Below are 15,981 nucleotides of genomic sequence, written 5' to 3' on the forward strand. Positions count from 1 at the left end.
GCGGGAGGGAGCCAGCTGAGTGCCCGTCCCGCCGCCACCGCCTCCGCGTGTCGCGGCGCGGCTGGCCGGGATGGGCTGGCCCGGGGGCGCCCCCTGCTGCTGCCCCGGTCCGCCGCGCCCCCGGCCCTCCGGGCGCCCCCCACAGGTGAGTGGCCGCGCCACGCCGGGCGGGAGCAAGGGCGAGCATCGGCCCTCTGCGTCACAGCGCGCGGTCCGAGCCAGGGGCGGGCGCCAGGGGGCGTGGAGCCACCCGGGGTCCGGGAGCATCGGGCGCGGCAGGAGCCGGAGGCTGGGACCGAGGCCCGCGCCCTCCCCTCCCGGTCACGGTGAGCTAGGGGTCAGTAGAAGATACTAGAGGTAACCAGGGGGCGGGGCGCGGTTGTGGTCCTAGCTCAGGACGCCACGCCTTCCTGTGTCCCACTGTGCACTACTGTTGGCTCAGGCCACTCTCTGCGTACCTCTCTAGCTCGAGCCACAAGCGCACTTTGAACACAAGATGCCCGCGGCAGCTGGCAGCAATATTGTGGCCCTGGCCTGGCAGAGTGAATGCTAGCTTTTCCTTCTCGTTTTCTCTTATCTGGGACACTGAGGCAGAATGCAGACACAGATGAAGCTGACCCCTCCTATTAGCCCTGCCTAGATACCCCCTAGGTCCCTCTGGACACACCCTTGAGTCCTACCTCCCTTCCCCTCCCTCCTTTCCTGGGCCTCACTCCTCTGTGGCCCGGCTCCCAGCTTCTCATCCAACCACAGCTATTTCCAGGAGGGAGGGGTGTGTGTGTGTGGGTGGAGGGGTTTCTCCAAACAAACCCAAGGCTTCAGAGTGAGAGGGGGCCCTGCTGGGGAGAAGGAAAAGAGCTCTGGAATATTCCAGGCGGGAGGTGGGAGGTGAGGCTCCATGGGATCTGGCAATGCTGCCATTCCTCAGGCATAGCTTGCCCTCAGCTCCTTTCAGAAATACTCCACACTCCCTGTGGTGGGGACAGGCAGAGCCAAGTGGACGCTTATTCTCTAGATCTGGGTGGGAGTGAGAGCAGAAGATGCTTGGGGACCTGTTCCAGAGGAAGAGACTTTCAGTCTCACCAGAGGCTACAAAAGTAGGCCCGTGTGCCATAGGAACAGAGGGGGGAAATTGTATGGGGGGGGGGGAGACACTGTAATGATCCATCTCCCACAGCAGCGCTGGGTGCTGCATCAGGGCAGGCCCAGTTGCCCACCTGGCCATCGGCCTGGAATGTCCTGGGACACAGCCAGAACTCAGGTGGGGACTGCAGAGCCAGGGGCCCTCTCCAGTTACAGGACAGGGCCCCACCCCATGCCACTCATGCTGCCTTCTAGCTAGGGTACACTGGTGACAGGCTTCCTAGAGAATTGGAGTGTGCAGTAAGAGGCCTTAGACTTTTCAGTCTGACAGGTCTTCTCAAGTGACCCTGGAAGAATTAGACCTGCCCTTCATCTGTCGTATGGGCATGAGGCAGAGGGGGAGACTCCTGCAGGTCCTTTCGAGAGAAAGCCAGAGCTGGAGGAGTTGTGTGGAGACATTCAGTAAATACCATGCAGATGAGGGTGACATGGGTGTGCATTCTTTCAAGTGACAGCCACGGCATTCCAAAGGCTGCTGTCAAGGGCTTGGGCTGAGAACCCTCAGGCCGTTGACCCTTGTTTTAGGAAGGTTGTTCCATCCTTTCCAAGGCCCCACCACCTCCTTCCCTTGACTCCTGGGACAGGAAGTTGGCCCTATTCCCAGGAGGGAAGCAGGAGGCCCTAGAGGGGGTGGAGTATGTGTTGGGAGGGGGCCTCCTGTCCAGTCGTCAGGTCCAGTGACAGCCACAGAGGAAGGAGAGACAGGCCAGAAGAGCCATGAAGGTAGTACTCAGGTTTTGGTGGGTGGGTGGGGGGTGGGGTCCCCCATAGGTGCAGGCTCTGGGAACTAAGCCAGGAACTGTGGGTTGTATCTGGAGGGGAGTAGCTGGGGTCTTCACGAGGAACCTCCAGTGCTTTGGGTTACAGCAAGATGGACCATTCCTGTAAGCAGTTAGCCCTTCTGGCTGGAACCTGGAGTTGAGGAGGAACTACAAGATCCTTTTCCCATCTGACAGGGAAGTTAGCCCTCATCCCTAACCTTCTTTCACTCTGAGGATGTGGACTGCTGCACTGTCAGGGGCACTGGTTCCCAGCAACACTGGCTTCCCACAGGAAGTCCCAAGGGAGCATAAGAGTTCAGGCAAGAGACTGGCTGGGGACACAGTGTTCTCCATTGGCCCTTGAGCCCTGCCCTGAGACCTGAATTCCCACCCTGGGCCACTGGCTGATTCCAGGTCTGGATCTCAGGACCACAGACCCCTGCACATGGTGGCCCACTGGGTGGGAGGCAGCTCCAGAGATGCTGAGAGCCAAAGATCTTAGGCTGACACTCCCAGCAGGGTAGATCCTGGGAATCTGATCTCCTGGCCTCCCCCACATCCTCCCCCACCCCACTTCCTGGAGCAGCGACCTGCCCCCTTCCCGCCTGCACTTCCCTCCACTTCCAGGGCCAGGCTTCTCCACACACCAGCCAGACAGCCTCCCCTCCACCCAAGGGAAGCGGCTGCCTCGGCCAGGCTGCTTCCAGGAAGCCCCAGGCCAGGCCCCAACATTGTTCAGGCCCCGCAGCCAAGAGCCCAACCAGCCAGACACCATGAAGTCCAGTGGCCCTGCGGAAAGGTTGCTCAGATTCCTGGGGAGGAGGGACAGCAGCCGGGCCACCAGCAGGGTAGGAGTGCCCACCAGCTGGGCAAAGGTGGGGCAGGGCGGAGGTGCGGCGGCGGACAAGACGGGAGGGCCAGGATTCAGGCTCAACCCTCTACTAGTTTCAGCCTCTTCTACTCCTTCCCCTGGCTCAGCATTCCCCCCCCCCCCAATCCTCAGGCCCCCTGAGGTGTCTAGGGTAGGCAGCAGTGCGTACCTACCCTCTGTTTTGACTCCTCTGTGTGTTTCCTGGCTTAAGCCTGAATAGACCCTGAGGGGCTCAGCTAAGAGCTCTAGCCCCGACCTCCGGGGGGAGCCTGAGGGATAAAGTATGGGAAGAAGGCAATGAAAGGCAGGGAAGTTGCCTTCTACTGACGTAATCTGCTTATGAAGCCATCCACATGTGTGTCCAAGTGTCCTGGTGGGCCTCACCTCCAGTCCAGAGGAGGTGGACTCCAGTCCAGGGCTAAAGGACCAACGCTGCCAGTATGCAACGCTGCTCGTATGCTGTTGTCCAACAACCCCCCCCCTTCTTTTCCTCACCACACTATGGTGGGCAGATCCAGGGAGAGGAGGGAACAGCAGGAGTTTGAACACAGAGATGAAGAATGTGCAGGAGCTTGTCCACAGAGGCTGAATAGGAGGGATGAGCTGGGGTGGGAGGGATCGGAACAGCAGTGAAAACGTTCAGTGAGTAGGGACTGAAGGGGACCTGGACCACTGGTGGCAGTGCAGCCAGCCGCTAACTTCACTACCTCTGGGTGGAGAGGGGGTATCCAGAGAACCTGGCTACCCCTAACATGCAGAGGCAGCGAGGCAGCTGCCTGTCTGTCCCCACTGCCATTCCTCCTTCCGATTTGCCACCCGCGTCTTAGACAATTGCTGCCTGCCGCCTCAATGCACAAAGAGTAAACATGTTGTTCTGACCATGGGGGAGGGGGGGTCATATCAGCTGCCTGGAGCTTGGGGACACTGAGAGCCAGGGGCTCAGGACTGGCTGCAGTCAGTCTGGGTGTTATGTGACAGTGCTTGTGTGTCTGGGCCGTCAGCTCACAGTATACAAGCTTCATCTGGGGAGGACAAGATGGGAGGAGAGTTAGACCCCCCACTCTGCCAAGATTCTCGGAAAGCCCTCTCATTGGAAGTGGGGGTGACAGGACATCACATAGCTCCACCACGTGAGGAGGCCTGAGTGAACCCTTAGGGAGGAGTTGACCCAGCCAAGGTGACGCAAGGGGTCACATTCCAAGCCCTGTAGAGGACAGGCCTCATGACTACCCTGAAACAGCTGTGGCCAAGTGTGCCTTAGAGTTCAGAGACTTTTGGCTGGAAGAGAGGGAAGCGTCAGTCTAAGGAAAGGTCCCTGCCCAGCCTTGGAGATGAGCCCACTAGGAACTCATACCCCAATTTGTCTGTCATCCCACCTGCAGCCTAGGAAAGCAGAACCACACAGCTTCCGGGAGAAGGTTTTCCGGAAGAAAGCTCCGGTGTGTGCAGTGTGTAAGGTGACCATCGATGGGGCCGGTGTCTCCTGCCGAGGTGAGAGGTGCTATTGCTGTTCTTAAGGTGTCAACCCTCCAGTCAGCACTTTTGTGCTGTGTGGCTCAGGGTCTAGAGACAGGAGAATTCAGAAAAAAATGCCCTCAATCCCCTTGACACCCACCTTGCCACAGCCCAGGAGATTTGTGACTCTACCACCCTCCCATCCTTACCTGTGACTAGGGGCTTCCCTTCCTTTTCTCCTCCTCCTCCTGTTCTTCTTCCTCCTCCTCTTCCTCCTTCATTTTTCTCCTCCCCCACTCCTCTTCTTCCTCTTCTTCTTCCTCCTCATCCTCTCTTCTTCTTCTTCCTCCTGCTCCTCTTTCTCCTCCTCACCACTGTTCATCCTGGACCTCAACCTCTGGCTCTTCCCTGACTCCAGAGCAGAACCTGCTGATAACCTGCTCTATTCTTCAATTCCAGCAACCTAGTGTACCAGGGGCCCAGGGTTGGCTCCCAAGACCTGGGGGGCTAGAGGACAGCTACTTTAACTGTTCCCATAAGCCTCTGCTAACCTCTATCCTCCTCTTTCCCTCTCTAGTCTGCAAAGTGGCCACACACAGAAAATGTGAATCAAAGGTGGGTATCTGGTTCTATCTAATGGGGGAATGGTGTCCTTCACTGCCCAAACAAGCTTCTTCAGCCACAGTGGCATGGGTCTCCCACCCTGTCACTCCTGGAGACCCCTTCCTGGGTGGCAAGGGTGTTGTGCTGGGCTCTTTAAGAACCAGCCTACTCCACCCCTGTAGGGTTGGCCCAGGAGGGTGGACAGTGAGACAGCGTTTGTCTTGGTGCTATGCCCAGGCTGCAGCTGGCGAGAGGATGGGGGGGGGGGGGGGGAGGAAGGGCGGGGTGAATAGAGAGAGAGCAGGATTACAGAGACCAGGCACCCGGATGGGCTGTGCCTTCCCTCTGAGGAAGGGTCCTCAGGATGCCTGAGTTGGATTTATCCTGGGTGGTGAAGGCTGAAACTTTTCGGGTATACCCTGTAGGTGGTACCCACTGTCCACTGAGAATCTGAGGCGGTCCCCATCTCTGAGGAAAGATCCTGGTCCTCCATCAGTGCAGGGGGTAGTCCCAGGGCCTCTAGCTAGGTTGGGGGAACTATGTGCCCATGGGTGGGGTCTCAACGGTGAAAGAGGCTAGTGTCCACCCCTGGCCGTTGCCTGGCTGGCTGGCTCTATATATAACCCTAGTCCTGCAGCTGGATGAATGGGGGTCTGTGTGGGCAGGGGGCCGAGAGCCAAGAGCAACAAGCAGGGGGCCCAAGGGGTGGGAGACCGAGAGGCAGAAGCAAGGCTCCCTTAAATAGAGGAATCTCAGCTAGAGCCTGTGTTCATCAGGTGACAACCCCTGCACCTTCCTGCTGAGGCCGGGCACCCCATTTCACCAGCTCAGCCTTTAACTCCCACCTCTTTCCAGGTGACTTCATCCTGTCAGGCCTTGCCCCCTGCGGAGCTGGTGAGTGTGCTCTAGGATGGGGCAGGGAAGGCAAGGAACCTGACTAGTATCCCGGGGTCTGGTGGTCTCAGAGTGGGTTTCCAGGAGGTTATGCAGAACTAAGTGCTATGGTTTATTGGTCAGTTTATCCTCAACAGATGACTGTCGGAGCCCTTCCTGGTTACTGTCTTCTAGGGCTTGTTGGGAGCTAGAGTCCTGTCCCCAGGGAGTGGACACTGACATGTGCTCCCACCCCGCCCCCCAGGTTCAGGCTGGTCCTTGCCCCTGCCCTAACCACTCCCATTTCCTCCTCCCTCTAGCGGAGAAACACAGCCCCAGTCCGGCGCATAGAACACCTGGTAAGGGATGCTAGGACCCTGGGCAGCGGAGGGGCCTGTGGGTAGCTCTTGGAGTAGGGACCTACGTTTCCAGAAGACCACGGTTTGTAGAACTTTTGACCGGGAAACCTAGAAGCGATGCATCCAAAGAGATGTCGACATACAGTTTCTCATCCACCAGGGGTCCACCAAGTCTCTGAACCATTCGAAGCAACGCAGTACTCTACCCAGGTGAGGACGCACGGCGATCCCACGTGGGCACTTTCCACTGGACCCCCACTCAGCTTACGGCAGTAGCCCCCAATAGAACACCCCAAGACAGTGCTCCCCCTCCGGACCATCCACCTTAAGGACCTAATAGGTCGCCCAGCGCTGCCCGGGATCCTTATCACCATACTAGCCCCTTGGGGTGTCATGTTTCTCTGCTCCTTAAATCAGCTTTGTGGCCTCTCCCAGGAGCTTCAGCCTGGATCCGCTCATGGAGCGTCGCTGGGACTTGGACCTCACCTATGTAACAGAGCGGATCTTGGCCGCAGCTTTTCCTGCACAACCAGACGAGCAGCGACACCGAGGCCACTTGCGAGAGCTGGCCCATGTGCTGCAGTCCAAGCACAGAGACAAGTACCTGGTGAGGAGCGGGTGGGCCAGATGCAACCAATGAGAGGGCTGGGAGATCCAAACGGGGCGAGGCTACTGTTGCCGCTTCAATACCTGAGATGGGGTTGACAAGGGGCGGGGTTAGCGTGCAGGGGCGGGGCGGGGAGGGGCCGAAGCTTAGCCCAGCTCGCAGCTTGCAGAGGATTCAGCGCCCTCGGCTCCCAATCTATTTTAGAGCAAGGTGCCCATGGAGGATCCAGCACTCGTGTCTGAAGTCTTCTTCATCTAACAATGCTCTTTATTTCAGCTCTTCAACCTTTCAGAGAAACGGCATGACCTGACCCGCCTGAACCCCAAGGTAGGAAGGAAATGGTCTGTCTGCTCTTTAAGCTGAGCCAACCTTGTGAGAAGACCCTGCCTCCTTGGTATTAGTAGCAGCAATTGACATCCACTTTTCTCAAACCACTTAAGATACCAAAAAACGTGATACGGGGGATATCAGCCTATAGTATGGCTGACAAAAGTGTCCAAGCTATTGTGGATTACCAGCAACCCCCACCTTGCCCCAGGTCCCCGTATTGTATCCATTCTTCCTCTCCTACGTTCCTGTCACACGCACACACACACAGAGTTGTACCCTTGTACTTCCCCAGGTGCAGGACTTTGGCTGGCCTGAACTACATGCTCCACCTCTGGACAAGTTGTGTTCCATCTGCAAAGCCATGGAGACGTGGCTCAGTGCTGACCTTCAGCACGTGGTCGTGTTATACTGCAAGGTGAACTGAGACTTCGGGGTCCCAGAGCCAGGGCAACCTCAGCCTTAAAGTCGCGGGTTCCCCAGCTCTGTCTCTTTATCTCTTAGGGAAACAAAGGCAAGCTTGGGGTCATCGTCTCTGCCTATATGCACTACAGCAAGATCTCTGCAGGGTGAGTTGCTCCGCCTCAGTGGCCCTTCCTCATCTGGCCCTGTCTGAGCTTTGCTTTCTTTAGTTAGACTATAAACTTGATGCAGTACCGCCTCTCTCCACTAGTGGGCCCAGCACTCCACAACAGAGGAGCTGGGCTCGTTTCTTTTTTTTTTTTTTTTTTTTCTTTCTTTTCGAGACAGGGTTTCTCTGAGTAGCCCTGGCTGTCCTGGAGCTCACTCTGTAGACCAGGCTGGCTTCGAACTCAGAAATCCGCCTGCTTCTGCCTCCCAAGTGCTGGGATTAAAGGCGTGCGCCACCACCGCCCGGCCTGGGCTCGTTTCTTAGGGCCGTCAGCAAAGTGCCTTAGACTGGTTTAAAATGATATAACTCAGTTGTCTTACAGTTCTAAGATGTTAGAAGTCCAAATTTAAGTGTCAGTGGGGCCACGCTGTCGCTGGGACTCTAGGCAGACTCCTTCCTTGCCTCTTTCCAGCTTCTGGTGGTGCCTGACAGTTCTTGGCAGTTCTTGGCTGGCAGCGGCATCCCTCCCACCTCTGCCTCCGTCATCACATGGTGTTCTCTTTGTGCGTCTGTTTCTGTCTCTCCTCTTCTAAGGACCAATCACCCTAACTAAGGACCCACCTTGCTCCTGTATGATCTTAACCTCTCTAACCACATCTGCAAAGACCCTATTTCTAAATAAGGTCACATTTGAGGTACATTTCTCTGGGGGAGGGACACAGTTCAACCCATCAGGTTGCCTAACTGCCCCCTTTTACAGGTGAGGAAATCCAGGTTCAGGGGACAGTTGCCCGAGGCCCAACAACTGGGAAACTATGCCATAGTGTCTCTAGCCCTCCTCACCACCTCTGGGAGTTCCTCTGTACAGAGAGGATCTCATCCTTCCTCCTTCCCTGGGGTTTAGGCATGGAAGGCCAGAATGGGACTGATCCCTAACCCCCTGACCTGCCCTGCTCTCCCCAGGGCAGACCAGGTGCTGGCAACTCTCACCATGAGGAAATTCTGTGAGGACAAGGTGGCCACGGAACTGCAGCCTTCCCAGCGCCGGTGAGCACCCTGGTTGGGAAGGGCCGACTCTCCCGCTCAGGCAGTATACCTGTATCCCACAATGCATAGGAGCAGAGCCTGGCCCTGTGCCAAGTTCTGGGAAGTCAGAACAAACAAGGTCAGGCTCTCCTGGCATTTACATGCTATTAGAGTAGAAGGCAAGAAGCCAATGTGAAAACAGACTAGATCATTCTGGCTGACGATAAGGTCTGCGAAGAGAATAAAGCAGAGGGTTGTAAGAAAGACTCCACAGGATCCTGCTGGGATGGTGTGAGGCGCCCTCTAGAGGAAGACTGATGTTTTCTTGGCACTCCCCCGCCAGCTACGTCGGCTATTTCAGCGGGCTGCTGTCTGGCTCCATCAGAATGAACAGCAGCCCTCTATTCCTGCACTATGTGTTTGTTCCCGTGCTGCCAGCCTTTGAGCCCAACACAGGTGAGTCCCCCGGGATGTATTCCGTGGGGATAGCCACCTCCTACCCCACACCCCTCATGGCCTCTTCCATCCCTGCAGGCTTCCAGCCCTTCCTCAAGATCTACCAGTCTATGCAGCTGGTCTACACGTCTGGAGTCTAGTGAGTGCCCTGCTCCCAGGCCCTGACATCTGCCTGCTTGCCCAGCCTCCTCAGGCCCAGCCTTCTGAGAGGCTGACTATTTCTAGCTGCCTCTGTGCCCTCCCTGGATGCCTCTGACTATTCTGATTTCTTTCTACCCCAAGTCGCATCACAGGTCCAGGGCCGCAGCAGCTTTGTATCAGCCTGGAGCCAGCCCTTCTCCTCAAAGGCGATGTCATGGTGAGAGGGGTTGTAACACCGAGGGGAATCCTGAGGTTGGGGATCACAGTGGGGTGGGAGGCTTCTAGCCATATAGTCAACTGACAAGGCGTGTGTCTTAGGTAGGGTTTTACTGCTGGGAACAGACATCATGGCCAAGGCAACTCTTATAAGAACAACATTTAATTGGGGCTGGCTTACAGGTTCAGAGGTTCAGTCCATTATCATCGAGGTGGGAGCATCTGAAGGCTGCTAGTGGAAGACTCCCTTCCAGGCAGCTAGGAATAGGGTCTTAAAGCCCACCCCACAGTGACACACCCACTCCAGCAAGGCCACACCCACTCCAGCAAGGCCACACCCACTCCAGCAAGGCCACACCTCCAAATAGTACCACTCCTTGGGCCAAGCATATACAAACTATCACAGCATGTAAACCATATTGGAAGGCCAAAAGGGAACCCCACCCCTGCTATCCCAGGAGAGTTCATGTTGAGGTCAGGGCACAACAGAAGCAGTGTCCAGTGACCAGGTGGCCCTTGGGACAAAGGTGTAGGTAAGGTAAAGCGGCTGTGCCGGCCTGACCCCAGCCGCCTGCCCTCCTTCAGGTAACCTGCTACCACAAGGGTGGCCAGGGGACAGACCGGACCCTCGTGTTCCGAGTTCAGTTCCACACGTGCACTATCCATGGGCCACGACTCACCTTCCCCAAGGACCAGCTAGATGAGGCCTGGGCTGGTGAGTCAGAGGCAGGTGGGTAGGGAAGGGAAAACCAGGGGGGACATGGCTCATCACCTCCACCACCTCCACAGATGAGCGGTTCCCTTTCCAAGCCTCAGTGGAGTTTGTCTTCTCCTCCAGCCCTGAGAAGGTCAAAGGTAAAAGTGGGAGCTGGAGGGGCGGGGTGTTGAAGGTGTTGGGGAAGGGGTGTCCCTACTCCTCAGTGCCTCGGTGGCCTTCCACAGGCAACACCCCACGGAACGATCCCTCTGTCTCAGTGGATTACAACACGACAGAGCCCGCTGTGCGCTGGGACTCCTACGAAAACTTCAACCAGCACCATGAGGACAGCGTGGATGGTGTGTGCGGTGGAGGGGCAGGCAGGGAGCTGTGTGGCTTGTGGGGAGAGGCACGCTGAGTGTCAGCACTGTCCCTACTCACAAATTCTTCTCTGCTCAGGCGCCTTGGCCCACACAAGGGGCCCCCTGGATGGCAGTCCTTATGCCCAGGTGCAGCGGGTCCCCCGCCAGACGCCACCGGCACCTTCTCCAGAGCTCCCCGCACCCCCAATGCTCTCTGTCAGCAGCGACTCCGGGCACTCATCCACGCTCACCACAGAGCACACAGCAGAATCCCCTGGCCGGCCGCCCCCAACTGCTGCTGAAAGACAGGAGCTGGATCGTCTGCTGGGAGGCTGTGGAGTGGCCAGTGCGGGCCGGGGTGCTGGGCGAGAGACCGCCATCCTAGACGATGAAGAGCAGCCTTCTGTGGGTGGAGGCCTGCACCTTGGGATGTATTCGGGCCACAGGCCTGGCCTCAGTCGCCGCTGCTCCTGCCGTCAGGGCTTCCGGGAGCCTTGTGGGGTCCCCAATGGGGGCTACTACCGTCCTGAGGGAACCCTAGAGAGACGACGGCCACCCTACGGGGGCTATGAGGGACACCCCCAGGGCTACACAGAAGCCTCTGTGGAGAAGAGGCGCCTCTGCAGGTCACTATCAGAAGGGCCGTATCCTTATGCACCTGAGCTGGGGAAGCCAGCCAATGGGGACTTTGGCTACCGCCCAGCAGGCTACCGGGAGGTGGTGATCCTGGAGGACCCTGGGGTGCCTGCTTTATGCTCATGCCCTGCCTGTGAAGAGAAGCTGGCACTGCCCACCGCAGCCCTGTATGGACTGCGACTAGAGAGGGAGGCTGGAGAGGGGTGGTCCAGCGAGGTAGGCAAGCCTCTCCTGCACCCAGTGAGGCCTGGACACCCATTGCCTCTGCTGGTGCCTGCCTGTGGGCATCATCATGCCCCAATGCCAGACTACGGCTGCCTGAAGCCACCCAAGGTGGGTGAGGAAGGGCATGAGGGATGCTCCTATGCCCTGTGCCCTGACGGCAGGTATGGACACCCAGGGTACCCTGCCCTGGTAACCTATGGCTATGGAGGAGCAGTTCCCAGCTACTGCCCAGCATATGGCCGGGCACCTCACAGTTGTGGATCCCCAAGTGAAGGCAGAGGGTACCCCAGCCCTGGTGCCCACTCACCACGGGCTGGTTCTGTGTCCCCGGGAAGTCCACCCTACCTGCAGTCCAGGAAGCTGGGTCATGAGATTCCTGCAGAGGATGGGAGAGACAAGTACCCACTTCCCGAGCACCTGGCCTCAACAGGACCCTTGGCTTCTACAGGTGAGGACCCTCGAGCGGGAATGTCCAGGGTAGAGGAGGATTCTGAATACTACTGGGGAGGCCGTGGGTGCGAAGGAGCTGAGCCAGACAGAAAAGCAGGCTCTTGTTCACAGAGCTCTTCCCTCCTGTCTCAGAGTCACCTGAACCATCCTGGAGGGATGGCTCCAGTGGACACAGCACACTGCCTCGGTCCCCCCGAGATGCCCAGTGCAGTGCCTCTTCAGAGCTGTCTGGTCCCTCCACGCCCTTGCACACCAGCAGCCCAGTTCAGGGCAAGGAAAGGTACAGAAAGGGCTGGGACTACTTGGGCATGTTGTATGGATATCAGCAGCCTAAAGCAGGGGCCGTCCTGATCACCTACCTTTCTCTGCAGCACCCGACGGCAAGACACCACCAGGTCTCCCTGCTTGGCACCCACTCAGAGACTAAGTCCTGGCGAGGCCTTGCCCTCTGTTGTACAAGGGCCCTCTGTTGTACAAGGGGTCACTGAGAAGACTCCTGAGCTGTTGACAAACAGGCCTGAGCCACTGGGCCCTAGCCCCTTCTCCCAGACCTCTGCACCCAGCTCACCCAATGGCTGGCCTCAGGAAAGGAGCCCAGGGGGCCACACCAACAGTGCCAGTCCTCGGAGCCCCGTGCCAACCACCCTGCCCGGACTCCGCCATGCCCCGTGGCAAGGCCCTCGGGGCCCCTCGGATAGCCCAGATGGCTCCCCTCTTACTCCTGTGCCTACCCAGATGCCCTGGCTTGTGGGAAGCCCAGAACCACCCCAGAGCTCACCCACCCCTGCCTTTCCCCTGGCCACCTCCTATGATGCCAATGGTCCTACCCAGCCTCCACTTCCTGAAAAACGACACCTGCCCGGGTCTGGGCAACAGCCCTCACCCCCAGCCAGAGGCACCAGTCAGCATGTCACCTTTGCATCTCCTCTCCCAGATGTCACCCAACCCCCAGGTATAAGGGTCTAGGAGGATCGGGTGTCCTTTAAAGAAACTTACCTTCCAGAGAGAGAGCACAGGCAGCCCTGGAGGCTGAATCAGTCCCTCCCTCTTCTAGAGCACCCTTTACAAGAAAACCAAAGCAATGTCAAGTTTGTCCAGGATACATCAAAGTTCTGGTACAAGCCACACCTTTCCCGGGACCAAGGTAAGAAGCCAGAAAGTGTGCATGTGTTCATCCCAGGCCTGTCTTGGCTGTAAGCCCGTCATCCTGGTAGGGCCTCTGGTTCCTCTGTCTCTGCTCTTGGCTGGGTTATTCACCAACCGAGATTCTAAGTTTTGGCCTCAGACTAAATATCGTTCCTATGACCCAAGGCCCCAGACTCCTGCCACCCCCACAGCTGTCAGAGTGAGAGACTTGGGAACCTGCTAGTGGGACTGTGTGGAGCTGACAGCCATCTCTAAACTTCTGCCCTGCAGCCATTGTCCTGCTGAAAGACAAGGATCCTGGGGCCTTCCTGATCAGAGACAGCCATTCATTCCAAGGAGCCTATGGGCTAGCCCTCAAGGTGGCTACACCTCCACCCAGTGCACAGCCCTGGAAAGGTACAGAACCCTCAAGCGGAAGGTGCAGATATGGAGAGGGGAGAATTTGCAGGACCAGGATAGTGGGACCCAGGAGGTGCACAGGACATCTCCATGTAGTGAAGGGTTGAGGCAAGCCTGCTGCTTGGGAAAGAGTCCTGTGGGGGAGAAACTGAGATCCTGGAATCCCATAAAGCTTTACTTTCACCCCTCCCTCCTCTCAGGGGACCCCTCAGAACAGCTGGTCCGCCATTTCCTCATTGAGACTGGGCCCAAAGGCGTGAAGATCAAGGGTTGTCCCACTGAGCCCTATTTTGGTAAGAAGCAAGATTCTGAGAGGATTGGGGGGAGGTGGGGTAAAGGAGAGCCCTTGAGATAGTGGAAGAAAAAGCCTTGACTATGACCCCTAAGATGTCCCCACCCCCAACCCCTCATAGGAAGCCTGTCTGCCCTGGTCTCCCAGCATTCCATCTCTCCCATCTCCCTGCCCTGCTGTCTGCGAATTCCTAGTAAAGGTGAGTGATCTGTCTCCTAGCTCTCCACCCCTACACCCTCCACCTTACCTCAGGGCAGCTAGGAAAACCTCTGCCTCTTGACGTTCCTTGGTGGCCTTCATTTCCTCAGATCCTCTGGAAGAAACCCCAGAGGCCCCAGTGCCCACCAACATGAGCACGGCAGCAGACCTCCTTCGTCAGGGAGCAGGTAAAGCCTTGCTTCCCCCTTCCTCTCCCTGGTAATTAGGAGGATACTGTAGACTCCAGATACAGGGAGGGGGCTCGAAAGGGCTGTGGGTGGCAGACCCAGCAGGTACATTTAACCTGCAAAGGCAGAGAAGCCCTGTATTTTCAGTAGGTGAGGAAGGGGTCACAGGTCAAGTTCTTAGGGTTTGCAATACAGGAATCACAGCCACAGCAGAGGCAAGAACTTAAAAAACATGTCTCCCTAGTTCTTCCCCCCACTGTTGCTGGCTGTGGCTTCCTTGGAGTCTGGGAGTTGCCTTTCTAATTTGTCAGTGTGTGATTCCAGTGCATTCTGGCAGCACTGGTCAGGGAAGTGCACAAGATGGTGGGATAAGAAACTAATGGGTGACAGATCCGGGTCCTGGCAAAGCCATGGGGCTCATCAACCTATCTCCCATCTCTTTAGCCTGCAGTGTGCTCTACCTGACCTCGGTGGAGACAGAGTCACTGACTGGCCCTCAAGCTGTGGCCAAGGCCAGCTCTGCAGCTCTGAGCTGCAGCCCCGTCCCAGTGCCAGCCATTGTCCATTTCAAGGTCTCAGCTCAAGGCATCACACTGACAGACAACCAGAGGAAGTAAGCCTGGCTCAGGCCCCATCTCTTTAGAGTCTCAAGGAAAGACCATGGGGGCCTCTTGGGCTTTTTCTTTTCATGTGTATATGTATGGTATGTGTACATGTATGTTTGCATTTATGTGTGTAGGCTCCAGTTTGATAATAATTAACAATCTTCTGGGTCTCTTGTTCACCTTATTGAGGCAGGGATTCTCAATCAAACCCAGAACTCATAGATACAGCTAGTCTTGCTAGCCAGCTTGCTCCTGGGATTGTCTCTGCTTTCTGAGACTGGAATTCTAGGTGGGCTGCCACTCGTACCAAAGATTTACATGGGTTCTGGGATTCAAGCTTGTTTTCTTGCTTGTGTGGATGGTTAGCACTTTAAGCTCTGAGCTACCTCCCCAGCCCAGAAACTTGGATTTCTGAGTGTGACTTTCTTTACCCACCCTCCCCTCACAGGCTCTTCTTTCGCCGCCATTACCCAGTGAACAGCATCACCTTCTCTAGCACTGACCCCCAGGACCGCAGGTGAGCCTTCCTCAGAGCCCTTTCCCTGGTCCTGCCAGCCTCAGCTGCCCGTTCAGGAGCTGTACCCTGGGCTGCACTCTTTCCTGTTCTCTCTCCACAGATGGACCAACTCAGATGGAACCACCTCCAAGTAAGTCTCGATGCTGAGCCCAGCCCTGGCCTGGCACAAGCCACCCCACGTGGCTTACAAGGTCCTCCTATCCCTTTGTCCCTGCAGGATCTTTGGTTTTGTGGCCAAGAAGCCAGGAAGTCCCTGGGAAAATGTGTGTCACCTCTTTGCGGAACTTGACCCGGACCAACCGGCAAGTGCCATCGTCACCTTCATCACCAAAGTTCTGCTGGGCCACAGAAAATGAAGTGAAGCCACAAGCTCCGAGTCCACATTGACATCGTCGCTGCCCCTCCCAGCATCCACAGCCTTGCTACCCTGGACTGCCCCTCCCAGCATCCACAGCCTCGCTACCCTGGCCTGGCCCCTATGAAAGAGGGCGTGGCAGCAGCAGTCTGGGCCACTGCTCTTCCCTGCCCTTGCCTGTTGAGCTAAGTGAGTGGGCCCTTGGGATGACCTGGCACGTGAGCAGACGGCAGAGACAGGTGTGAGGGGGGCATCAGTAGTGGAGCCCTGGAGGGGAATGACCCTGCCAGCTCCACCCAGCTACAGGGCCCATCATGGAGGGAGAGGGGACAGGCTTGGGAGCTCCTGCCTCCCCCCTAAACAGAGACCAGAGTGGGGTCACATAAACAGAGGGAAAAAGAGAGTCTATTTTTGTGTAATAATAAAGAATTTCTATAAACTTTTGAGGAGTTGATACCTTCACAGGAAGAAAAAAAAAGTCTCTCAGAGACATCCCCTTGCT

At 57.0% G+C, this 15,981-nt stretch overlaps 1 protein-coding gene across 5 annotated transcripts; it reads left to right on the forward strand.

The window, feature by feature from the left end:
- Window positions 1–6: 6 nt before the first annotated feature.
- Window positions 7–15,922, forward strand: Tns2 (tensin 2). 5 transcript variants are annotated; one of them, XM_034516107.2, is made up of 29 exons: window positions 7–145; window positions 4,158–4,266; window positions 4,808–4,845; window positions 5,689–5,727; window positions 6,027–6,065; window positions 6,226–6,275; window positions 6,501–6,672; window positions 6,949–6,999; window positions 7,295–7,417; window positions 7,504–7,568; window positions 8,534–8,617; window positions 8,940–9,052; window positions 9,131–9,191; window positions 9,335–9,410; window positions 9,995–10,124; window positions 10,199–10,264; window positions 10,352–10,465; window positions 10,566–11,777; window positions 11,912–12,059; window positions 12,151–12,731; window positions 12,834–12,923; window positions 13,196–13,321; window positions 13,525–13,617; window positions 13,738–13,815; window positions 13,925–14,002; window positions 14,447–14,615; window positions 15,056–15,124; window positions 15,225–15,254; window positions 15,342–15,922. In XM_034516107.2, the coding sequence occupies exons 1-29, from the start codon at window positions 71–73 to the stop codon at window positions 15,478–15,480; spliced, it is 4,218 nt and encodes a 1,405-aa protein (XP_034371998.1). In that variant the 5' UTR covers window positions 7–70; the 3' UTR covers window positions 15,481–15,922. The 5 variants fall into 5 exon arrangements, with proteins under 5 accessions (XP_034371998.1, XP_076768251.1, XP_034371999.1 ...); XM_076912136.1 differs by lacking the exon at window positions 7–145 and adding an exon at window positions 189–326; XM_034516108.2 differs by lacking the exon at window positions 7–145 and adding an exon at window positions 1,791–1,866.
- The last annotated feature ends 59 nt before the right edge of the window (window positions 15,923–15,981 follow it).

This window comes from Arvicanthis niloticus, chromosome 13, assembly GCF_011762505.2.
Source record: "Arvicanthis niloticus isolate mArvNil1 chromosome 13, mArvNil1.pat.X, whole genome shotgun sequence".
NCBI classification, from domain to species: Eukaryota; Metazoa; Chordata; class Mammalia; order Rodentia; family Muridae; genus Arvicanthis; species Arvicanthis niloticus.

Bases quoted from the DNA above. Each gene is read 5' to 3' on its own strand.
- Tns2 (XM_034516107.2), top strand. From the start codon at position 71: ATGGGCTGGCCCGGGGGCGCCCCCTGCTGCTGCCCCGGTCCGCCGCGC. The intron at 4,846-5,688 runs GTGGGTATCTGG...ACCTCTTTCCAG, and splicing joins ACAGAAAATGTGAATCAAAG to GTGACTTCATCCTGTCAGGC. The intron at 10,125-10,198 runs GTGAGTCAGAGG...CCACCTCCACAG, and splicing joins GCTAGATGAGGCCTGGGCTG to ATGAGCGGTTCCCTTTCCAA.